Below are 26,564 nucleotides of genomic sequence, written 5' to 3'. Positions count from 1 at the left end.
GAGAAATCAGGGTTAACTGCCTTGTTCAAGGGCAGTACTTCAGGACTGTTCATCTTGGGGTTTAGAACCACCAATCTCCTGTTTACAGGCCCAACACTTTACCATTAGGCTGCCCTTCCACTGACTCTTACTAGATCCTAACAATTCAGATTAACCTGAAAATAATGTGTCAGTGTGAAGATAATCGGGACAAATCCTAACTTCTTTAAAACAAATATTTATTTGTTGTATAAGAATTTGTTCAAATTCTACCTCAATCAGAGGTTCGATTTCTCTTATATTTTGAGTCTAAAATCAAACCGATGAACAACAATAACATTTTTACCCAGCCTTTACAGATGATCTCAAACCAAGGGGGCCAGAAACCCTGGAGACCGTCATTACACCATTAGAACATGAATAATAATAATAATACATTTTATTTATATAGCGCTTTTCTTAGACTCAAAGTCACTTTACAATGCAGGTAGGTAATAAAAACAGAACAAAACAAAACAAACAAAACAAGACAAGATTCAGACAGAGATGAGAAAGGAGAGGGGCGTGGGGCTACGGATAAGCAGAGGTGAAGAGATGGGTCTTGAGGTGGGACTGGAAGATGGTGAGGGACTCAGATGTGCGGATCTCTTGGGGGAGGGACTTCCAGTGCCTGGGAGCTGCCCTGGAGAAGGCTCTGTCTGCAGAGGTTGGATTTATGGATGGAGAGGAGACCAGCTGAGGAGGATCTGAGGGACCGTGAGGGTTGGTACGGGGAGAGGAGGTCAGTGAGGTATGAGGGGGTCAGATGGTGGAGGGCTTTGTAGGTGAGGACCAGGATTTTGTAGGTGATCCGGTGGGAGATAGGAAGCCAGTGGAGTTGTTTTAGGACTGGAGTGATGTGGTGCCAGGATTTGGAGCGGGTGATGAGTCGGGCTGCTGCGTTTTGGACCAGTTGGAGTCGGTTGATGTTGGTAGAGCTGATGCAGAGAAGTGAGTTGTAGTAGTCCAGTCGGGAGGAGATGAAGGCGTGAATGAGTCTTTCAGCAGCGGGGGGTGTGAGAGAGAAGCCTTACTCCTAGGTGCTGCAGTTCAAGGGAATGTTGACCACTTCACCAGCTGGGAAAGGCCATTTACATTTTCAATAAAATTTGATTTAAATTTCAATTAAATTTTAAAAACCACCAGAACATGTTGTCTGGATTACACTTTTAAACCAAAGACAATGTTTGTTCAGAACAGGACATTAGTGTTCCAAACACTGAACATTGGCTGGAGGTTTTATCAATGTAGGGTGTAGAGCTTTATTGTCATATTGCCCTGCTTAACTTGAATGTTAGAAAATGTTAGAGATTAATACCCAATTATGTTTTAACTGCGGGAATGTTAGGGATAACTATCCAAGAATGTTTTAACTGAGGGAATGTTACAGATAACTACACAAGAATGTTGTAACTGCGGGAATGTTAGAGATAACTACACAAGAATGTTTTAACTGCGGGAATGTTAGAGACAACTACACAATGTTTTAACTGTTGGAATGTTAGAGATAACTACCCAAGGATGTTTTAACTGCGGGAATGTTAGAGATAACTACCCAAGAATGTTTTAACTGAGGGAATGTTACAGATAACTACACAAGAATGTTTTAACTGCAGGAATGTTAGAGATAACTACACAATACTGTTTTAACTGTTGGAATGTTAGAGATAACTACCCAAGGATGTTTTAACTGCGGGAATGTTAGAGATAACTACCCAAGGATGTTTTAATTGCAGGAATGTTAGAGATAACTACCCAAGGATGTTTTAATTGCAGGAATGTTAGAGATAACTACCCAAGGATGTTTTAACTGCAGGAATGTTAGAGATAACTACACAAGGATGTTTTAACTGCAGGAATGTTAGAGATAACTACCCAAGGATGTTTTAACTGCAGGAATGTTAGAGATAACTACCCAAGGATGTTTTAACTGTTGGAATGTTAGAGATAACTACCCAAGGAAGTTTTAACTGCGGGAATGTTAGAGATAACTACCCAAGGAAGTTTTAACTGCGGGAATGTTAGAGATAACTACCCAAGGAAGTTTTAACTGCGGGAATGTTAGAGATAACTACCCAAGGAAGTTTTAACTGCAGGAATGTTAGAGATAACTACCCAAGGAAGTTTTAACTGTTGGAATGTTAGAGATAACTACCCAAGGAAGTTTTAACTGCGGGAATGTTAGAGATAACTACCCAAGGATGTTTTAACTGCAGGAATGTTAGAGATAACTACACAAGAATGTTTTAACTGCAGGAATGTTAGAGATAACTACCCAAGGATGTTTTAACTGCAGGAATGTTAGAGATAACTACCCAAGGATGTTTTAACTGCAGGAATGTTAGAGATAACTACCCAAGGAAGTTTTAACTGCAGGAATGTTAGAGATAACTACCCAAGGATGTTTTAACTGCAGGAATGTTAGAGATAACTACCCATGGATGTTTTAGTGACATAGACATGGTTGTTGCATTCTGTATTGTTAGGTCTTCACCAAGTGAGCGCCTAAGTAGATGTTTCAGTTGAATTTAACCCTTCAGACCCACTCTTCAGCAGACACTGTAGATCAAAACAAACAGACATGAAGGCAATCTTGACATTTTGATGTATTATTATTATTTTTTTGCTTTGTATTCATTATCCTGCTTTGATGATATTAACTGGATTAAAATTTTTAAAAAGAAAATGTACTTTGTTCATACTGAACACTTCGTGTCCCATGATTCATGGTTTTAGAGTTTACAATTGTCTTTCTATTAACAATTGTGATGCTCCTCATGGTAAAAAGGGCTCAGGTTGTTTTTATCTTAATGGCCCCGACTGCCCCCCCCCCAACAAAAAATTATTATTGTGTCTTTATTAAGAGAGTGAACAGCAAACACTCTCAAATAAACACTTATGGGTTCAGGCTGGTTCATGATTGTGATTTATTCAAACTGTGTACCAGGTTGTCACAGATCATTAGTTAGATGGCAATGTAACCCCTGAAGAATGGCAATATGGAACCTGGAGAAAACACTAACAACATTTCCTGCTGAGAAAGAGAGTGAGTGAGTGTGTGTCCCTCCACGAGCTGAGACTGAGAACAGGTCCCGGCGAAGCAATCAAGCCTCCCGTTCAGTCCAGATGAGACTGCTAAGCATTTCCATTGTTAGGAAATCGTCAAAGCACTTTGACTCCTTGCTAATTATATAAACATGACTTTGAAAAATGTCCAGCTCTGGGGGAACAGAACATCAGACCAGCAGAGCTACGTACGGTGGCGGAGCGGCTCTGCTGCGTGCCTCCGCCGCGCGGCCTCATCAACAGAGATTTCAAAAGAGGAGGCAGCCCAGAATTTAAATGGCTCTTCAAGGTTTTGTTAAAGGACAGGCCAGGGGATAGGAGAGGAGGAACGAGGGAGGAAAGAGGAGGGGAAGGAGGGCACGTTATAATGAACTGTCGAAGCGCACTGTGTCGACACCTCAACCTTTTGAGCTCTAGCTGGGGAGCATGTGCTGGAGGACCTCACCGGCAATTAACACTGAGAGGTACAGAACACAGGCAAACCTCTAACCCCCAGAATACCAAACCTATTCAACTCTACCGTTGGGGCTCTTCTTACTCCTTGTTGTCAAAACGAGTTCGCATTTTGAGGAACTTGAGAATTATGTGAGAAACCCAATTATGTCTATAAACCCCTCCGTGTTAGCGGGAGATGCAGCTGTTCTGTAGGTGTTCAACTACACAAACAAATGTAACTGGTCAGGCTGAGCTCTCAAGGACTGGATATTTGTAGGACATATTGATATTCTATACTCCTTTGAATAAGTTGGAGGCCCAAGGCTTTGCGAGCACTGGAACAGAAGGTATAAGCCTATATCATTCAAGGGAGTGGCTGAACCAGGATCAGGTACATGAAGTGTTCAATACATTGAAAACTACCCAGGTAATAAAGCCTGCCTGGTAAACATTATCACTGTATTATCTCCATGGCCCCAGAAGACACAAGGTGTTCAGATAGTAAGAGCTAAATCACTGTTTAAAGCGATTAAGAGGCAGACAGATTCCCCTTCTGTAACTCCGCCTACCATTAATCTCAGTAAAGAACCGTCTCTTTCCTACAACAAATCCAGTTGTTTTTATCGTACTTTCCTAATAAAACAAAACATCGTTGATCACCAATATAAAGACCAATTCGACGGTACAAGAGAAACCATATTATACCATTCAATCTTTATAATGGGGAATGAAGCCTTGTCGATGAATCTCAGCAACTTACCGAGACAACCCCCTGACAAAGCTCATCACCAGGGAGCTTTACAAACTGTTCAGAAGACAAATGTACAGTACAGACAAAAATGAATCTCCTATCAATACAAACATTAATCATACGATCGTTTGAACCATTCTCTTACAGATCACTTAGCATCATAACTACGCCGTTCTATTAAGACGCTTCAACGGCTTCCAGAACCGGCCCGATCCCTGATCCGGGGACTACAGGATGGATCGTTATGGCCTCATCAGCCCGTTTCTCAAATCCCTGCGGTTGCATTGATGTGTAAACATTGCAGAGAGAAAGGGCTTCCCGTTTGGCCCGGATGAACAAAGCAGGCTGAAGGACGTCCCTCCACGAGGACGTTTGGACCTGGCTGGCGTGGGATCCGGCGAGCTGCGGGACACAGCAGAGGACAACGCAGGACGACGCCTCAGTGAGCATCTCTGACATGGTAAAAACAGAGAAACAACGGAGGGGAATAACCTTTGATATTTCAGGTTATTGAAATGCACAAACGCCTTAAAGGTCAGGCAGTGTCCTTGATTGACAACACTGCAAAGAACATGAATGAGGCAGTCACATATAAAGGCAGTCAAAAGAAGACTCTTCTTTTCTGTATGAGGCCTTCTGAGGATCCACCAAGGTTAAAGTGTAGTGTTCCAGTCGGTTTTGTCTGTAGCCATGAAGTTAAAGTTTTGATGTGGATAAAAATACTCCCACTGGATGTACATTATTCAGGCCTAGGTCATTCAGAGCTATATGTTCTGTACACTTCCTTTTGAAGTGAGGAAATTCTATGTTGCAAATGCGATTGAAAAGAGACCGCTGAAAGTTGAGAAAGTAAACTCCCTGCAAAATTCTGTTCAAATGCAAGAATTTTGGAGAGAAGAAGAAAGTGGAGGTGAAGCAAACACCTTGTTAGCTGAATGGAAGAAGGCCTTGGTGTTTGATGGAGTACCCAGGTTTAACTTAGGGAGAGATGACAGCCCAGTCAGCTGGGCACCAGAAAATCTCGTCAACCTGCCAAATACTCAGGTTCCTGCTCTACAAATCTCATAAATGCTTAACACTTCCATTGTGAGTGCTAACATGGGACAAGCCGGGCTGAGAGCGTCCACCATGAGAGAGAGAGAGAGAGAGAGAGGGGTCTCACCAAAGAGGAGGGAACTGCCGCAGTCAGCTTAACTGCCGCTTTGAGTTTGTGAAAAATGATTACTCTCGAGGACATGAAAGGATCAGATAAATGCATAAAAATGCCTATATTGTAACACTGTACGAACTTAACAAACAAGGTCAATGAGAGCTCCAGATCTAGTTTCCCTTTTCTCTGGCAATGAAAGAGGGGTATATCAAGCAGGCATGCAAAAGCCCCCAATATGTCAGGGCTGCAGCGGGGAGAGGAAAGAGAGGTGCTGCCTGAGCCTGCCATGACTGGAGCTGTCCATCAGATGGAGGGAGGACGATGGGAAGGTATCCAAGCAAGCCCAGAGAGAATCCCACAGCCTACTGCCTCTGCCAGCCTACTGCTGGCTCCTCATTCTCAAGGACCTTTAAAGAACAAAGCACTGCACACAACAAGAAAGGGAAGAGGGAAAGAGAAAGGGATAGACTGAGACGGCGATTGGGAGAAAGGACGGAGGGGGGGAGAAGAGTATAGAGGGAAGGGGAGGGGAAATCGAGAGGAGAAGAAACGATGCCTAGCTGAAGTAATAGAACCCACGCGGCCACCCGCTGATTACCCAACTACATCCCTCCGACTGGGCCACTGGATAGGAGGCGTCAAACACCTGATGAACTTCTGCGAAACATCCACCATGGCTCATTCCGGCCCCTCTCCATCCTTCCAACTTCAGTCAACAGCAGCCTGATTGTTATTCTTTTCATGTTATATTTTCTAGTAATGTGATGTGTTCTTTTGATACTCTAAAAAAAAAAACTAAAAAAAATCCTGGCCCCTTGTGGAATAGACTATTGTGTCTTCCTTGGTTCCTCAACAAAAATAGAAAGATGTAGCGGGCTCTCTGCTGTGACTGCGCTGCTTGACCGTAATGAAACTCTGCAGAGACAACTGCTAAAAAATAGAACGCAGCCAAACAAAGTGCCGGAAAAATAACAAGAACAAAAAAACACTGTGGATAAGGTGTTCAAAATAATTAGTTGAGAGATAGGTACACAGCACTATCAGAGCTATCAAAATCAGAACAATCTCAGAGAAAAAATCTGTAGAAGTTTAAATGAATCCCTCCAAAACAGGGATCTCCTTCTCATCTGTCATCCTTTGAGAGTGTCACCTATTCAGTTCACTTATACAGTCAGTACGCTGGGTGTAGTAGAAAGTGAGTATAGATTACATACACTCACACAGCAGGCCAGGATGATGGGCTCAGCGTAATGGAATAACAAATCTGTCATCAGTAGAACTGATGGCTCCCCTGCCATTTGATCGTTCCCACCCCGAGCTGAGAGAGAGAGCACAATGGCATTTACTCTAACTCTAACAGAGACGTAAATATTAGAGACCTACTACAACTCACTGAAACGCACAGACACTCAGATGAAAGATGAAAGAACTCAGGAAAAGAAATCAGGATTGGAACTCCTTTCCCTTTTTATCTAGTAAATACACTTTAAGTCCATTACAAAATGGTTCCACCCAAAAAACCCTGAACCAGCAATTTAGTGCAAAAAGGTATAGAAATCTATTCCTCCATCCCTGAATAGCTTTGCACCTCAGTGAACACACGAGGGAAAAGGAAGAGACAGAAGATAAGAGTAAAGGAGGGAAACTAGTGTGAGAGAGAGTGAAAGAGAGAGAGAAAGAAAGAGAAAGGAAGAAAGGAAAAAAAATCGAAGACACAAGCTGGGTTCAATTTCTTGTCTTCCCACAGGAGGTGGAGTGACCTGTATGTGCTACAATAGAGGTCATGCAATTTTGAGCAGCACCCCTGCCTTCAAAAGAGACAGAGGACCCCTACCTTGATGTGCACATCCAGGGGAAGAAACCAAAAGGTCCCTGTAGCGTCCAGGACCCCTTAAATGACCTTACCGGGAGGTTGCTATTACAACACTGCTACACAATGCCACTACACAGTAAGCCGCAACACTTGCAATCAGTAAAGCTATCAGAACTAAAAGCAAAATGCTAAAAGGCCAGGCTGGTGGACCAAGGCAGCGCAGCTGAGGCTGAGGATGAGAATGTTCCCAAGCCCCTAAATAGCCCTGCACAGGGCTGCCGGTATGCCAAGTATGCCCATTGCCCAGACTAAGACAATGGCTAACAACAACGTTCAACTCCCTGGCCTAGTCAAAAGAACAGGAGGGAGATGAGTTCCCCACGTCATCTAACATCGGTCAGTAGTAGTCCGGACCCCACCGGAGACGAAGCCCATTCACATTCACAACACGCACCGGACACCTGTTCATCGTCTGGAAGGAAAAGAAACACCGAGGCATCTCCATTTGGAAAAAAATAAAGAAATAAACAAACAGGCAAACATGACCTTTAATTTCCACTGATTGCCCCAGAGAAGCTAATGAACATTTCCGTGAACATTTGCGGATTCGGAGGGAGTCATTTTAATTAGGCTGCACTCCGCAGAGGAAGGATGAGGCCAGGCTAGGAGCTCAAATGAAGATAAACATTTAATCAAATGCGGCCTTGAGTTCGATTAGGTGAATTCTCCAAGCACTGACGTTCATAAAAACAACATTGACAGGCCCTGGAAATAAGATCCAATTTGTTTGTCTAGCAGCAATGACCGACAATGTATTAAAGGGAGTGTTAAAGGGAGTCAAACACCTGGCAGTTTGATGAGGCCAGGCCCAATCACTGTAATCAGAAACATACTAACCCACAGGAGAAGGCTCTAATCCAGCCAATGTTATAATGAGGTCAGGATATTCAGAGGGGGATTCACCAGCCTCAGCAAAAAGCTGCACAGTGAAAAGTTCCTGAGAAGAACACAGAGCCGAGCATCTAGGGCCACAGTGGGGATAAATTGTGTAAATGACCCTAGTTGAGCTTTCAGCAACATTTTACTAAATACTGCATATCACTGATGATAACATCTGTACAGTGCATAGAGTATATTTACACATCGACCCAGCATTGGTGACTAGCTTGTTAAAGAAGAGAAGGAGAGACATCCACTCTGAGCAACACTACCTTTGTAGTCCTTTCATATTTTGTTCAATAAACACTTAAAAAGTAATCATTACAGTTACAAAAGAACAGAGGAAAGATGACATCTGTATCTGATTGAAGCAATCTCCCGCAGCTCTCTTTGAAAGATTGCACCCGTGGATCCTCAAATAATAACAGCAGGGAGCTGGAGCAAACAAAGGGTTAACAGACGCCACGTTACGGCCAGAGATAAGGTTCTGAATGATTACACCACTGTATCCAATTGTCACCATCATTATTGTCGCCTATCTCTTACTGTCAGTGATCGACTCCCGAGATTACACCCCCCCCCCCCCCCCCCCCCCCCACCTTCCCCAGTCATATGCATTTCATTACTCGTTGGCCGTGGCTGTCCTGCATCTCACCGGCCGTGTGTCACTAGGCTGGCCGCCGCCCTGGCCCTCTCGCCCTGTTACACCCCCCCCCCCACCCCCCCGATTTGCCCCGGCAGTGTGTCGGCTGTGTCCGGTCTCCAGCGAGGCACAGGCCGGGTGGCTGTGCCGAGATGAGGCATGTTTCGCACAGGCAACACGCCGTGCCACTGCCAGCATCGGGCGCTAGAGGATCATTCCTGAAGACAGGGGCATTAAATGTGTAGCGGGCCAATGGAGGCCTGAGCTGAAGTTGTCCTCCCTCGGCTCAGCCCCAGAACAGCCCCCTCTGAGCCCAGGCTGCTGCCGCTGTGTAGCCTTCATTAAGGACTGAGGGTGTCACACTAGCTTAGGTCCCATGTCCCCCTTCTGCCCCCTGGGCTTCCTTCTGCTGTGGACCAGTGCTTCTACTTTTCAAGACTAAGGATCAGACATTATTCCCCTCAATATGGTGATTCTGCTGGCTACATGTTTTCTAATGCAATGTATTATCCCACGGAGGCATTGATCCCTAGCAACCACCTTTGCTTATCCCGCCCCTATGTTGACGTGATTCCATCCCAGACAGGAGAGTCCCGCCTCCCAAAACTGACGCCGTTTGATAACAGATACTCGAGATGCTTTGGAACTCTGCTCATGACTGAGTTTCAAAATAAAAACATAATAATTTCTGAAATGGACATAAATGACACTAAACTGGAAATGCAGACTATTTAAGATAAGGGAAAATATAAAAGGAAAAAAAAGGAAAAACATTTGGGTGCAAAAACATTTTGCCAATAGGCTACTGCATAAAGCAGTGCGGCTGTCAGTCCCCATTCCCAAAAATACATTGTTGTTATGCTGGTGGGTGGTGAAAATAAATCTAGCCATAAAACAAAACATAGGCTGAAAATAAAAATAGAAAACCAGTGTAACCTTACATTTTGTACCGAACTGTTCATGTCAAGTTCCTTGGGGAAGTTAGGCCCAACATTTTTGTTTTGATTCAAGTTAGGTCTCCAATGTAGCCCTGTATCATGTGCCTCAGATTGTTGCCATGCTGAAAGATAAACTTTGGTTCCCATTTCTGATTATTTGGAAGTGTTGGCAGGTTTCACCTTTTATTCTGACAAGTGCCCCATTCCCAGACAATGAGAGTCCCCATGACATTATGCTGCCGCCATGCTTTATTGTGGGGACGGTGTTATTTGAATGATGTTTTGTGTTGGGCCTACACCAAAAGTAATGCACAGCATTTCAGCCCAACACAAATGGGACCTGAGGTGGGCTTTCATGAGAAATGGCTTCCTTCTTCCCATCCTACCATACAGGAAAGATTTATGGAGTGCTTGACATATTGTTGTCACAGCCACACTGTGACAAGTCTTGGCCATAAAAGCCTATAGCTTTGTCAAAGCCCTGCTCGGTAGCCTCTCTGATCAGTCTCCTACTTGTTCAGTCATTCAGTGTGTAGAGTCCTGATCTGGGCAGGGTCTTGGTGGTGCCATACACATTCAGCTTCTTAATAATTGTCTTGACCGTGCTACAAGGGATGTTTAAGGCCTTTGAAATATTTTTTTCATACCCATCCCCTGATCTGTGTCTCTTCACAACTTTGTCCCTTAGTACTTTTAAAAGCTCCTGGGTGCTGAAGGTTGAGCTTTTTGCCTTGTGATTCACTTCCTAACAAAGGGAACCTACAGAAACTGCAGAATTTATTCTGATATCATCTGAGTCACAATAATTTAACACAGGTGGAGGCCAATTAACTTGGTGTGGAAGGTGATTGTTTACACCTGAGCTAATTTATTATGAGGAGGTAAGAGACTTATCCAATGATATATAAGTTTGGAATTTTTAACATACAATTTAATTTCACAAGAATAAAAATAATAAATACCCTTAGAAGAGGGACGTACAGTGTGTAGATAAGTGGAAAAAAATCCTCATTTAAATGCATGAAACTCTGAGGCACTGACACGAAAATATTTGAGAAAGTTCAAGGGGACGTATACTTTCTATAGGCACAGTATAACAGCGGGTCTATTTGCATAAATGAATACATTTATATTAAAGGGTGTAACAGAGCTGCAACCACCGAAAACCTGCTCTGACTAGCCTACCAGCACTCACCTGCAACGTGTGCAATGCCCCACTTACTATGGTCATTTTTACATCTGCATAATTCTACCAGTGTATTAACAGAAGGATACCCACCAACTAAAAATGGACAAGCGTGGCTCTCGTATCTGCACATACTGTCCACAAGATCAGAGATGCAGTAGCACCACAATCATCCTGGTGATGATTTTCTGAAATGTTTACTGTATCAAATAATGTTTGCTTCTAATTTCACAAAACACTGTCACCAAAGATATTTTCCTTGTGATCCAAGTGACAAGGCGGTGCATTAAATCCAAGAACAAGCGTTAGTGTTCTTATAGACGCCGTAGACAGACAATGTCCCCCATTCATTATTCACAATTATTATTGAAGCCATTTCAGCCATTACTGCAGTGGTCGACAGGTCATTACATATGTTTCTCCGCTTCTAAGATTAACAGGGGGAAAAACTAGGGGCACAAGCAGGAGTATGAAAGAGTCACAGGAGTAAAATGAAAGCAATCGATCCAGCAAGGTTTAGGTGACAAGTGGATTTCGCGACCCTCAAACGGGAAACAGACGGCTGCGCGGCCTAGGCTGGTCCAGTGGACTCGGCTCCGCTGCAGGGGCTCTCACCTCCACCTTTCAGACATCACAACCAAGCACAAAATAGCACCCCAAAAAGCAAATGAATAAACAGGTGGCTGAAAAAGACAGCAGCTGAAATTGGCGGGGAATGCTGGGAGACCGGTCACCCTAATTGACCATTGAATGAATACAGATGTATTATACCCACAATAATAAAGCCCCAACCAAGAGCAAGAGCCATGGGAAAATAAATAAATAATAACCGCACTGACGCGTGGCATTGCAATTCTGCTACACGTCTACAGTCCTCCCACCTTCCCATGCTGAGGAAACCTAAACATGGAGGCGGGTTTGTTTGATCTGCGAAGGGATATAAGCTTTAAGCCCTTTCTCAGTGAGGTGTCTTTCTTTAGAAAGATTTTAATCTCAACAGGAATGTCCAGCCAAATAGAGGTCATGGCTGCCAGAACAGCCAGCAGACAACAGCAATGGGTTGCGGACCTGAGAGGAATTCTGGGTAGGAGTTTCTCTTGGACCTTAACTCGTCTCAGAGTCAGAGGAGCCATAGGTGGGTGGGTACTGCTGACAGAATAGAACAAGGAAGGCCACAACAAGATCGGACCGCATGCTTTGACTAGAGAGAAAAGGTGCTGCTAGTGAATGAAAACCTGCCTTTAGTTTCAAGGGATGATAATTGCTAATTAGACGGTGTGTATCAGTGTGAATATCATGCAACGCAATGTATGTAAACTCAAGCATAACAAAGACTAATACACGTTTTAAATTCTCAGAAGCATTAGTCGGACTGGAGGTACAACACATCCTATTCTTTATAAACGCTTCATAAATTGTGCAAATCTAATAATTCCCTCCTCAAGTTAACACTGATTTCTGGCTTGCCCTTCTTGTTCCTTTGTTTGAAAACATACCTCCCTTTCTGCTATGATTGTGTCACCTAAATAAATTATCAACCGTTGCCCCATATTTCCTCTTAATCTCACTTTGACAATTTAAAAGCTGAGCACAGCATGCGTGCCTATCACCAGTTCTGAGGAGCTGAAGCTGCTTCAGATTCCCTGACGCCAGCCAACCCCACCCCCACCCTCCCCCCCTACCTCGGCCCTCCACTTGCCTGCCTTCCCTCGCATTTTGATCACATTGGTTTATCTAATTTTCCAGTAAATGCTTGAAATGTATTCCTGCACACCTTCTCTCTATAAACGAGCACAGGGGAATAGGGAGAATGAGATATTGTAGATATGAATAGTTCTGCGTTAGCTTCCTTCACACTCGCTCCCTTCCATTCCCACAGACACTGGGAGGGGCAGGAAGACAGAATCTCTTTCCACTACAGAAGGATGACAAACACATATTCAGCAACATGGAAACGTAGATACTAAGACCTACCTTTAAGGGATGAAAACGTACAGCACGATACAAGAAGGTGCCGTCTAAACAGACCCTCCTGCATTCCAACAGAACTATAATACCCTTCTGTGTGTTGTTTGACAATGGCTGCCTGTATCATGATCACTTCAGGTTTTAGCAAAGCGTTGAGTTTGTGAGCAGTTGTGTTGAACGCTGCGTTCAAGCTGAAGTGGTCATCAAAGGCCTTCTGTATTATCCCCAAAAATGTTCAATCGGAGGGGGGAGCAAAACAACAAGGTTGCATTAGGCATGCTGAACCAGCGCCAGAAATATGCAGAGAATTGATGAGGTGTCACTTTCGCTAAGAGTCACACAATCGCTGCCGACAAGACACTCTGTAATCCCCTCCCTGCCTGCCTGCCTGCCTGCCACCAACCAGCGACAGCATGGAGAGAGAGACACTGGTTCACTTGGCGAGGCACACATGAAAGAGAAACGCCCTTGATTCAAAGGTACGTTGCCTTATCCTCTCCATCTACACAACCCTGGAAAGTTTCCTAACACACAGCGTGCAATTAGGCGTGATGCTCCCTCTGCTCACGCTGTTGGAAAGAACGCGGAACGCGGGGTTCCTTACCTTCCAAATGAATCCAATAACAAACATGCCAATAGAATCTTCCCTCTTACAGAAATACTAGAACGGAAACTGGCTCTCATAACATTTGTATCTTTTTTTATTTAAGTTATAAATCACGGTCACAAATCACAGCAGCTGTATCCAACGGAATTGAACCTCAAACAAGTGCTTACATTTATGAAATCAATATCAAATTACTCAAATTCATTTACACTGAGGGCCAGACAGGAGAAGCAAACCACAAAAGCAGTCTGAATTAGAAAACATGTAACTGCATTATTTTACATTTCTTCATAACAGAGTGAGGAAGCCAACGAAAGGCCGACTGTAAGATCGAGATAATGTCTAATGATCTACCATGTCTGTTCTGACGCTTCCACTTGGTTTTCATTCCAGTAATTAGAAAACCAAGGATAAAAGTATTTCTGGCCCAAATTCGTTCATCCGAAGTATGGGTAGCTGGTTTTTTTTGCACATTACATTTCTTCTCATTATTGTGGTAGTGGCTTTGAACAAATCTTCACATATCTAATTGATTCACTCGGATTGACAACTGCCTACTGAAACATTGGCACAAATTTCAGAGATCAATACTGGAAATTAAAGCCATACTATATATTATGTAAATTGGTCCACAGGCCAAGGAAAGCCAAATCCACAGCCTTCCCTCTCTGTCTCTTGGCAGTCCCATTCATTCTTCATACAGTGTTTTCAAGCACAAAGACTTGGAGAGAGAAAAATCCAAAAAAACTTTTGAGGGATCAAAATGCCTTTCGATTTCATGAATATACCTTTAAAAGAGGAATGTTTATGATTTGTCATTCTAGGTGTAGAGTATGGTGTGAGTTGATCTGGCAGTGACAGGTGAGTTACGACAAGGGGACTGAGACCATCAGAAGGCCTCTCAACCAATCACAGTTATTCATACACTCTTTTCTTAAGACATGTTACAGCCTTAAAACGTAATTACTTATAAAATAGAGGGGGGGGGGGGACTGTCAGCTAACAGAGTTTAGAATTATAAATTAAAACAGTTCTGCTTTCCTTTGCCTGGGCTCCTCTGACAATTCCACTGCCTGTCGGTTAATGTGCTAAAACCACCACGTTTGCTTCAATGGGATCAATTGTATTATAAATGCAGCAACGAATTCACCGGCAGCAGCTTATGAATTTCCTTAGAGAAACTTTTGTAATTGCAATCATTCAAAATCCCTCTAGCTTAAGGCAGCAAGCTAAATAATGTTTAGTTCCAATCTCCCTGTCAGTCCTTATGTGCATAGACTGGAGAGAAAACCTATACACACACTGGGCTCTGCAGGCACCTAGGGGCTTTCCAACAACCCCCACCAACCCACCAAAAGAAGGAAAAAAAGAAATGTATTTGAACTTACAGCTGGGAATTATACATGTAGAATATACAAGGTGTCCTTTCTAAATGTGGAAGTGCATCACCAGTTATCCACAGTTACACTGTATTGACCAAACCTGGTTTAGAGCCCCAGATGGCTATCCATACACCAAAAACATATTGGACGTGAAAGACAAATAACTGGTGAACATCAAGCAAGACAACGTCTCCCTTCCATTAAATGATAAAGTAGCTCTACTGAAAAGAAACTAACTAATTTAAAATGGCTGGCCTTTAGGTCAAGGACAGCTGGAGTAAATGGCTTCTGAGATTCCTTTTCATACTGGCATACAAATAAAAATATTTTTGCACTTTCATTTTCCGCGACAGAAAGCTTATCTTTCCTTATTGGTTTGATAGAGTAGGCTATATGAAATGTGAAACACCTCCAGGCTCTTATACCCCCTATGTTAAATACTTTTTAATGTTCACATATGAGTTTTACATAATGCTAAATCGATGAAAAATAACTACTATGATTGACAGTTACTTTTCATGGTTTGGGCCAAAAAGGCATTCCTTTAAGAAAAGGTAATGTAAAAATAAACATATGCTAAGTGATAAGACAGATCCAATTTGATCTAACTCTCTTTCCACAGATAGACCGTTGCAAGCTCAATGACACTGCGCTCACAACGCAGAAGAAACCACCAATTAAAATCTGCAGAGAACATCATGCTCTCCAATTTCCTTTCTACAGCAGCCAAACAGAGTACAGAGCCTTTAGACAAATTGAGACAATGAATATTTTACACTGGTTTCAAAATAAATGCTAATATGTTTTAGGAATACAGAGCTCTGGGCATGTACATTATGAAATTATGAAAATCACAAGCTTAACTGTTAAAATGATGGTGTTCAGTGACATGCAAAATTGTATCATACATTTTTCCTCCATGTCTTTCTGTTGGCCGCTAGACTACTAAAGTCTCCCACAGAAAAAGGAAAAGGGAAACTAAGTGACAAATCATGTGAATATGCTGTGTAATTATTTCCGCTGCAAAAAAAAACAACATGCGGATCAGGAGATACCACAAAATACTTTCACATTTGATTCACGCTTGATTTAAAAGTTCCTCTGCCAACTAATGATACGCAGAATTATATTGTTTGAGTGGAATAATAAGATGTACTGTACAGCTCTTACTGTTTTTGTCTCGGTTGTGTTTGTCCCATTGCAGCAGAGAACATGGCAAACATCTGTAATGGTAACCGCAGAGCGACAGAACAAGGAAAGGGCCATACCTCATTGGTGTTCCACCTGTGTCTCTCCTTGGGCAGCGACGAGCATTTTGGTAGACATTCAAGGAGCTTTTTGGGCAGGTATATTTTCAAATGTCCATGTTCATCTGTAAAGTGAGAAAGAGAGCGGTCACACTACAGTCTTACAGTACAAATCACAGCGTTTGCTCCGTTCGGGCTCAATTTGTTGTTACACCTGAGTAATCAGAACTAGCCAGAACTTTGTCAGAGACGGGAAAACGTTATAGAGTACTAAGATTATCAGAGTCAGATATTGTGAATCATAATGACACTGTGAATCAATGTATGTGTTGAAGTATCGGTCCCCTATAATTGTCCAATAACTTGATATTTACCACAAATATATCCACTCTACTTGAATCCTTCAGTGAACTCAGGCATCCACAAAGAGACTCATGGGGCATAATGCACACAATGTAAGAATGCTTTATACTCTGCCTGGGATGTGGTGATGTCCTGTAGGCCTACAGGCCTAGCATGCCTTAGTTCACTGAAGGATTCAAGCAGAGTCACCAAGCCAGTAGGAAGACTATTGCTTTACATGGTTACATTTCACAACCATTTCACAGAGAAAGTGTAGCAAATGTGCAGAGGAGACATGCTTAGATACATCCCTATCCATTCAGGTCTACAGTATGCTGTTCAAGGTCAGTCCTGTTGTTCATTCAAATTGCACCGCCTCCTCATTCCTGCTGTTCAAAAATGCAGATGGCATTTCACCCAAGACCTACGTGTGTGCATATTCTATTTGTTTGGAGACCGAATTTAGTGTGGGTTTAGCGTATTATGGACAAAACTAATATAGTCCTTGGGATGAATATTACAAGGAAATTAAAATTATATTTTTTTGTAAGCATAAACACAAGGCTTTTACTAAATGCTTCCATAGCTTTTGCAATTTACATACTAAATGAGCATAGCTCATCCACAACTCATCATTAAGAGAGGGTTTAAACAGAGGAATTACTAACTGGCTGCCAATCATGACATGACACAGTAGCAAGCAGTCTTTCAAAGAGGAAGCAAAGCTTCCTTAACATCACAATAACCATGTCTACTATGTAAATCAAGGTTTCTGGATAGTTATTTGTTAGGCAATGAATTAGCACTAAATAATGATCTGTTTACATAACAAAATACACATGATCCATTCTAAAGAAGGTTATGCTCATGAGGCCTACATTTTGACTGTGGGCCTAAATTCTACATTAATTTCTCAACGTGATATTCTCCTAACACCTTGCTTCCCCCTGAATTTGTTCATATTTGTAAATGTTTTAAATAATTTTACAAGTCAGTATGTAGATGCCCTCTGAAACCCATTGTGCTTTAGACTATATTACTTCAAATGACCATTACACTACCTGTTCCTGCATTTATTTATCTGGTGTTCAGGTGTTTTTACAGTCTTGAGTTAAACAGAGAATGACATTTCAGCATGTGAGATTTAATCTTCAGCAATAGGATGATTCCATATTTCTCAGACTGTCATCCTCCTGCTAAAGTCACTGGTGATCTATTAAAATAAGGCAAATCTGCTGTGGAAAAATATTTTATAAGGCCATAAATGGATGAATTCTTCCGTTCTACTCATTTGGGTGAGCCCAAGCACAGACAAACCAAGGCAAATAGGCTACCTCTGATTTTAAGTATGTAACCTTCATTCCGGTTGGTTTCTAGGCCTATTAAAAGGAAATGCATGCAGAACGTATAGCCTAGGCCTAGTAAACGCTAGCTTATACATCTCTATCCATTCATATCCATTCATACAAACAAACTGCTGTTCCAGCCACCTGATCAGGGAGGGAGAGAAACACCAGTGTCATGTTTAGGGTTGCTCCCAGAGGGAGATGCTAGTAGAGATAGATTTGTAGATCTGCAGTTGTTTGCTGCATCCAGCTGTATCGGATAATTCTCTGTGTACAGTGAACTCTTTTATATGATCTGTAATCATTTGCTTCGCCCAATTAACAGGCCCATGCAGCATCTGCTCATAGGTAGGCCTACCAACAAAGTGGTGTTATGGTTGTCATCTGAGGCAAACAAGATTGAGCTGAACGATCAGAGATGTACCAGGGAGGGAAATGAGAGGGAAAACGGGACCAGGGCAAATTAAAAATAACAACAAAATGACACACAAAAAAAGAAGAAAAACAAGAAGAGGAGCATATAACGGAAAGGGGAAAAATAACTTAATTAGTCAATAAGTGATGGAAATGTGTGTTTTGCTTTCATTCAACCCCTCTGATACACACACATGAAGTGGACAAAGTTGGAGCAGAATGTAGGGCAGTGCCCAATGAGAAGAGGTTGGGGGGGGCAAACCTGGAGCAGAATGTAGTGCATTGCCCAATGAGAAGAGGTTGGGGGGGCAAACCTGGAGCAGAATGTAGTGCAGTGCCCAATGAGAAGAGGTTGGGGGGGCAAACCGACAAACATCTGGTTGCTGGTAAGCATATCTATTTTTTGTGGCTAGCCCGCGCAAAGAAATTTGCAGCAAAGGATTTTGCAGCAAAGGATTTTGCAGCACATTTTGCAGCTTTATTTATTTTTCCTAACAATAAGCACAACCTACTCCACAAGGGTAAGCAAAATATATAGAACATTTTCCAATTCAAATCAGATTGATTAACAAGATGTCTTCGCGGTGTATGTCTTTACACAACCCCAGAGTTATTACTAGAACCTTAAGCAAACAGCTGTCTGGGAATCATTATGAATAAGAAGCTTCAATAAAAATGGAATCGGAGGATCATTTAGCGGTTCTTCACATCGAAACTGTGGGGAAACCCCGTTAGGTTCTTCAAGGAAAAATGTGATAGGGGATTTCAAATATCTCTTTATAATGGTTCCTCAAAAAACTATTAGAAGAACCTTCCCCCTCAAAAAGTCTGTAAATAAATAGTAATGAAGATATTTTTTTTTAATTACCACAACGAGTATACACTGAGCCACCATGGATCGGACATGTTGGTCCAGCACATCCCACAGATGCTCAATTGGATTGAGATGTGGGGAATTCGGAGGCCAGGGCAACACCTTGAACTCTCAATCATGTTCTTCAAACCATCCCCAACAGTGTGTGCACTGTGGCAGGGTGCATTACCCTGCTGAAAGAGGCCACTGCCATCAGGGAACACCACTGCCCTGAAGGGGTGTTCCTGGTCTCCAACAATGTTTAGGTAGGTGGCACGTGTACAAATTTGACGTCCGCATGAATGCCCAGACCCAGGGTTTCCCAACAGAATGTCGCCCAGAGCATCACATTCTCTCAGCGGCTTGTCGTCTTCCCACAGTGCATCCTGGTGCCATCACTTCCCCAAGTAAACGGCTCAGACGTACACGGCCGTCCACATGATGTAACAGAAAACAGACTCGTTGGACCAGGCGACCTTCTTCCACTGCTCCAAGGTCGGCTTCTGAAGCTCCAGTGCACATTGACCGTACACAGGGGTCATCATGGGCACTCTGAACAGTCTGCGGCTACGCTGCCCCATGATGCATTGTATGTTGTGACACATTACTCTCGTAACCATCATTCATATTTTCTGTGCCACAGTAGACCTTCTGTCAGTCGGACCAGACAGGATAGCCTTCATGGCCCTCGCACATCGATGAGCCTTGGGCCCTCAACACCATGTTGCCGGTTTGTGGTTTGTCCCTCCTCAGACCACTGTCAGTAGGTAATCACCACTGCTGACCGGGAGGACCCCACAAGCCTTACCATTTCAGAGATGCTCTGACCCAGTCGTCCGGCCATAGAAATGTGGCCCTTGTCTAAGTTGCTCAGGTCTTTACTCCTGCCCATTTCTCCTGCATCCAACACATTGACTACGTGAACTGATTGTGCACTTACCATCTAATCTACCCAGTCCTTGACATGTGCCCTTGTTAGGAGATGATCAGTGTTATTCGCTTCACCTGTGAGTGATCATAATGTTTTGTCTCATCAATGTAAATACAGTGATGCAAATAACAATAACAAGGAATACATACAAAATGATATGAATAACAATAACGTGGCCATTTCCAGTGACCTGTACTTAGTCTGGGTGCAGGAATATGGGTCTTTTAGGTTTATGTCCATACAGATAGGGATAGCAGCATATAATGAACAGTAGCAGCAGCAGTGTACTAGATAAGTGTGTCTGTGTGTGTGTGTGTGTGTGTGTGTGTGTGTGTGTACATATACATGTGTTAAAATGAACAACAAATTACCCGAGGCAAAATTCCTTTGAGAATGTTTATAGAGAAAAGGAAAATCTGCCAAAATAGAGCTGTTTGTTTAACAAAACAAAAAACCTTAACCCGCAAATAACTACATTTGTGTTGCTTTAAAGGCTGGCCTCACAATGTATATTCAGTAGTCAATAAAACGTAAAGCCATTTATGTTTAGACTGTCCGTTTAACGCACCTATTGTAACATTTTGACAGTAACTGTCGCTCGGGGCAGTCCTACACACATGTAGCTTTAAAAGAAGGTTTAGCTAGAGAGCCATGGTTGGCAACGGTGGTTTGACAAAACATCACCGCCTCAGACTCCAATGGTTGCAAGTTCAAATCATGAGTGATGCACAATAAAAATAAATCCTAACCTTTTGAACTAACCTTAACCACCCTGGAAGAGTTTTCTAACCACAACCAACTCAGATTTCAATACATGCGTGTTTGAATGACAAGAGATGCGCGATATAGTAATTTTTTTCTAACCTTACCACCTCCTTAATTCTAACCTCAACCACACTGGAAGCGTTATCTAACCTTAACCAACCCAGACTCCAATGCTTCTGAATTCACCAAGAGGCATATTTTTTCCTAAAGTTACCCCTAAACTGTTATGTCACCAACACGGTCACCAACTGTCGACACCCTGATACATAAATATATGTACAAAATGCAGACTTTCCAAGGATACAAGTTTTTACGCTGGAACGACTGTTCATATGTAAAAGTGTTTACCTTTAAAAGACTGTTCATTTGTATTTTTGTCCAGGCATTCGTAGCAATAACACAACATATAGCTACCTACGACTTGCAATGAGATCACGTTACAGGCTGCTTTAAGGTACATAAGATGTCCATTTGCCCACTACCAGAGAATAACATTTGACAATGTCCATTTGCCCACCACCAAAGAAAAAACAGCTATAGTGATTACTTTCAAATGGGCCCAAGCACCTGACCAAAAACCTCAGCTACAAAATGTTCAGAATATATATATTTTTTTTATGTTTTATTTTTATTGACTAAGATTCATTTAGTCTAATATGGGCATTGACACTGACTTCCTTGATATGGAGGCTCGGGGTACATCCGTAACTGCCACACCTCTGGATCAGACACATGTCGAATCTGTGCTTTCAGTGACTCATCAGTACTGATAAAATATAACTGGCCAATTGGTGAAATGGAAAAAAAAACACTGTAATGCACAGAAAACTTTGTGACCGTTTCTTAACTGTCTCAAAGGCCTAACCACCATATAAAACTTGTATTTTTACATGTCTCATCAATTCTATTCTATCTAAGTATAAATGGAATCTAACACTGGAATTAAATGTTTATCAAGGAGACCTAGATGTTCATCAGATTAAATTATAATGAAATACTCAATGGACATAGTCTCCCTCTTCCCCCTGAACATCGAAAAGTACATCCTGGGAAATCTGTGATTTCTCTGCTTCTAATTAGAGTAGCTAGATGAAGGCTTTGCATTTAGATATAACAGCGTGCATGCTAATCAATGTGCTGGCAATACAGTAGCCACAGCCTCTGTCTCACAGGGCAATCAAAATAGTATTTTCCTGTTCTCTGACCACACTATGAGTCTGTAATAACACCCAGAACTGTAGAAAACTATGATACATGTATTGTTGTTGAGAAAAAAAACATTTGTGATAAAACAAACCCACTAACGTGGCAAACATCTGGATAAGGGGCTACGCTCTAGATCATCCAATCAAACATTTAGATCTATGTCGGGCTATTTTATTTCCCAAACACCAACATGATCGGACCAAGCCTTTCAAGGGAAGCTTAGGTAAATACATTATCTTTCATCCCATTAAATAAGCACACTGTGATTTATTACACATACAGTGATTATTGAAAAAACACAATTACAAAGATCACATGAGGGCTTTAGAAGCACAGTCTAACGCTGCACCACTGGATCGGCAGTGTTCCAGTAGGCCTAATCAAGTCCCTTATAGCACCAACAACGCATTTTCAATGCTAGGATTTAAGATGCATCTGAAATGATGACTGAGCTCCCAAGTTAGACCAACGACTTACAAGTGAAATGTACGAGTTTGACATCTTAGACGACACTGATCACCAAACTGATGAATAAGGATATGGGCCGATCTAGCCATGCATCCACACAAACGGAACGGGAGCCAGGCTGCCTATCTAAAACGTCAGGTCGTCATTTTGAGTCACCCATAGGGAAAGGAATAACAGTGGTCGAGCAGTGGAAGCTTACAGAGCAAGGTGAAACTGAGCCAATAAGTACTCCCGCAAATCTGTCTTGTATAAATTTTTGTGGCTCCCAGACTAAGGAAAACTGATGCCATTTTTTTTCATTTGAGTAATTTAGTAGATGCTCTAATTATTAGACCCTAACAGTAGTGAGTACATACATATACTTTTTGCTTCCTGCTCCCCCGTGACAGGCTCTGTTTGGGTTCATGTACACTGAGCAAACAACAGGTAGTAAAACAATAAGTTTGCTATATTTGAAGATGTTGAGCTAGGCTAAACCAACTACTGCCCTGGTGTTGATGAAGGAAGTCTGAAGGAATCTCTATCAGGATCTGTCCGACAGTATTCCTAGGGCCTAGCCACCTACCACCCAACTACTACACATTTCTGTTCCTTGGTAGGGGTGACAGGGGATTGTAAAGCACGTCAGTTTATGAGTCACAACACCCTTAGTCAAACGGTCCCAAAAATATATATTTCACTGTGCTGATCTTGGGATTATCACTGATCCTGCCTGTGAAGCAGCAAACAGTTGGTGGAATGTAAGGGTATCTGTCATGCTAGCTTGCTCCGACCCCACCCTGGAGACGAGAGCGTGGATCATGAGCCTGGAAAGGCTGACAAAAACAAATCTTTAATCAATACCCTGGCCCTCAACGCAAAACCCTCTCTCCTCAGTCTCTGTCTCAGTGTGCTCTGAGAGGGACAGTTTTTCCTTTGAATCTTTGCCCAGTGCTGCCCATATTGTGGGGAAATGGTGAGCTAATGTTACGGTTCCTTGGCTCATTCTGCAAACCATATCAGCTGTGTATAATGTCTAGACTATTTAGTGTAGCACTCAAGAAGATCTAGATAGGTTACAAACTTTTAGGCCTTACTTTCTAAAGAACTATGTTAACTACAAAATACTTACAAAAGTAGCTTTGTATTTAAACAGATGAACAACAAGTTATTGTCACAAAAAAGATATGTGCAGTGAGCATAGAAAGTCACCACCCCCTTTAAAATGTTCTCCTTTTGTTGCCTTACAGGTTGAAATTAAAACAAATACAATCTGACATTTTCCACCTTTATTTACATACAATATCCAAGTTTTTTGGAATTTGGGAAAATGTATTGAAATTAAAACAGCAAAATACCCTACATGACTAAGAGGACAACCCCTGAGTTAATACTTGGTGGAGCCTCCTTTGGCGTGTAGGTCAACATTCATATTTAGGAGACTAAATATTACATAGCAGAATAGTATCTGAAATGTTTGCATTGCTCTGTACTTGACTTCCTTTTGTCTTCGGATGCTTAATGCCTTAAAGAATTTATTGTTGTTTAAAATGTTGTTGGTTGGAGATTTTGTTCATGTTAATCATATTCACCTCCAAAATGATTGATACCCTTGATAAAGATGAATAAACCAAACTGTTAAAAATAAATAACAGAAATACTAAGACTATATCAAGCAAAACAAATATAGTGTGTACAGTATTTATTATTTTTACATCAATAAAATACATAACAATGCATATCAATGTTTATTATAATAAAGTGTCTTTTGACATGTCCTAAAGTTGATTTAATCCACACTTGCATTAGTCTTGTCCGTTTTGCTATTTAGTAGGCTAAACTCTAGGGGATGTTATCCAGCAGGCCTATTTATGTCTTACTAACAGAGAGCTTTGGTATGTGACTTGATTTGTAACCATGAAAATAATTTTGTCAAACCAACTGTAATCCCAAAAGTGTATGTCTGATTCTAGAAAGGGAACAAGATGGAAAGATTATTTCATTAGTGTGGAGGGGTAGATTTGTCATCTTGCCTTCAGGAGCCTTTATTATGTATTACATTTTTTTTGGTCTGATCATTGGAACAATTCTTAAAAATAGGCTAAAATATTGGGTAACTAGTGTTCTTGTCAGCAAGAACATTTATTCCCCAAGCTCATATTATTCCAACTCCCAATTCTGCCAGTGTAATTACATATACTACTTCTAATATAAAATCTGATATGCCTTCTGTTAAACACAGAAAAAATAAATTGCTATGATAATTGTATGGAATATATCATGAAAATATAAATTTTATATGAATATATTAATCAAATCAAATAAATGAATTTCAATGTAGTTTGATAGTTTATCATAATTTAAGACTATAGATCAGTGGTTCTCAAAAGATTATTCCCAGGGAAACAAATCAAACCAATCAATCTCATGACTGTCCTGAGTGACCCAATATTGGCATTGCTTTTTTTACTTGCCAAAATTCCATCAGGAAAAAAATGTAATTATTAATAGTAATGTTGCAAATCTATTTGACAAGGGATCAATATTCACCCCTTTTTGTGTCAATAATTTAATATTGCTCATATTCATGTTGGCAAGCTCACTTGTTTGACACCGCACAATCTGCTAAATAGCAGAGGTAGTTCATGTACCTCTGTATCTAAAATACTGATTGAACAAAAATGTGTTCTTTAAATTTAGTATGTGTGTGTCTACACTACCTGGCCGATTAATCTGTGCCAATTAGAGGTTTGGAAAATAATCAGTAATCGGCATTATGAAATGACTATGGCCAGTACCTCTTTTGAGGGAAGAACATCCTCTAATGTTAACAGTATAGCATTCAACTATTTTTTTACATTTTAAGTCATCTAGCTGACTTCCCTATTCCCTATAGTAGAGTCTATATGCCTTGCATGGGCTTGGGACAGTAATAATACAAGCTTAATTCAAGTACATTCAGCCTGATCTGAGCCGAGGACTTGACTAGAATTTATGTCTGCGAAACCGCCCCTAAAAGTTAGCTATTGCAACTTGCAATGTAACGTAATATTCATTCATTACTAGCTTCCTGAGTCAAGTTAATTGTCAGTACCAAAATGTATAATTCAAATAATTGTAGTTAAGAAATACTATCATTAGCTAGCCAACTAATGTTAGTGCATTGCTAGCATGGTCAATAAAGCCAACAAGTTGGCTTATTTTGTTAACTAATCGACCGTGATATACCTCTCCACCTTAATTACCTCTCCCAACTCTCAGTATACCTATCAAGAGAAATTGCTATTTTAAGTGCATAACGTGCACACATTAATAAAAAATGGGATTAGCATGGGTCTGTATGAAAGGGAACTAGGTATACATCGATCCAAAACTGGTATCGGACATTTGTCTGATATTGGACAAAAACACAGAATTGGATATCAGCGACAGCAAGTCTAGCAATGTAATGACCTAATATCACAAAACAGATTGTAATAACAATGCTATAAAAACCCTTGGGCCGCATTAACGTTTTTCTGGCCCACCCAAGATGAAATTACAAAAATACTTTAAAATTCACCCATTACCTTGGTAAGAAAATTTGAATGCATTTTTGAAGGATAAGAAGAGCGAAGTTGACTGTCTGATAGCCAATCTACTTTTTACAAATAACCGGGTTATTGTAAGGTTTTTCTTTTAAATTTTTCCCCTTCAAAGATTTCAGTTTGTTTTTCAATTGAATTGTTCACATTATAGGTCACATTAAAAGTGGAAAAAGTTCTGACATGATTTATCGTCTCATTCTTTTACATCCCAAAAACCTGGCATTTTAAGAGGGGTGTGTAGACATTTTATATCCACTGTATGTCTGCAGTATGGAATTACCTTACATTTGTAAAAGTAGTAGTTGGAAATTTTGCCCATCAAGTGTTTTAAGGGGTGACAATAGAGAAGCTTAGGCTTGCTAGCTTATGCAAGCAAAGTTGGCTAATGTTGGCTGAAGCTAGCTAACCAGCTAGTGTGAAAATACATCACTTTTAACTGCACAATTTCTAATCTCAAAATCAGATTCATAGTTAAATAGCAAGCCTCCACTGAATAGGAAACTTATTTATATCTTGGAACTATTACATAC

General features: G+C 41.3%; 1 protein-coding gene across 8 annotated transcripts in view; it reads right to left on the bottom strand.

Annotated features, from left to right (window-relative positions):
• Positions 1–26,564, bottom strand: part of camta1a (calmodulin binding transcription activator 1a) — a 375,769-nt gene that overhangs the window by 336,734 nt on the left and 12,471 nt on the right. For 7 of the 8 annotated variants that reach the window (XM_029124099.2, XM_029124100.2, XM_020051920.2 and 4 more), the window contains one exon: positions 16,165–16,268. In XM_029124099.2, coding sequence (XP_028979932.2) covers positions 16,165–16,268 — 104 coding nt within the window. Of the gene's footprint in view, positions 1–16,164; positions 16,269–26,564 lie in introns of those variants that run through there. The other variant, XM_034295828.1, reaches the window with a different exon arrangement.

Source organism: Esox lucius, chromosome 12, assembly GCF_011004845.1.
Source record: "Esox lucius isolate fEsoLuc1 chromosome 12, fEsoLuc1.pri, whole genome shotgun sequence".
In the NCBI taxonomy this organism is placed as follows: domain Eukaryota; kingdom Metazoa; phylum Chordata; class Actinopteri; order Esociformes; family Esocidae; genus Esox; species Esox lucius.
Note: the sequence above shows the minus strand (reverse complement) of the source record. Positions and strands in the feature narration are given on the sequence as shown.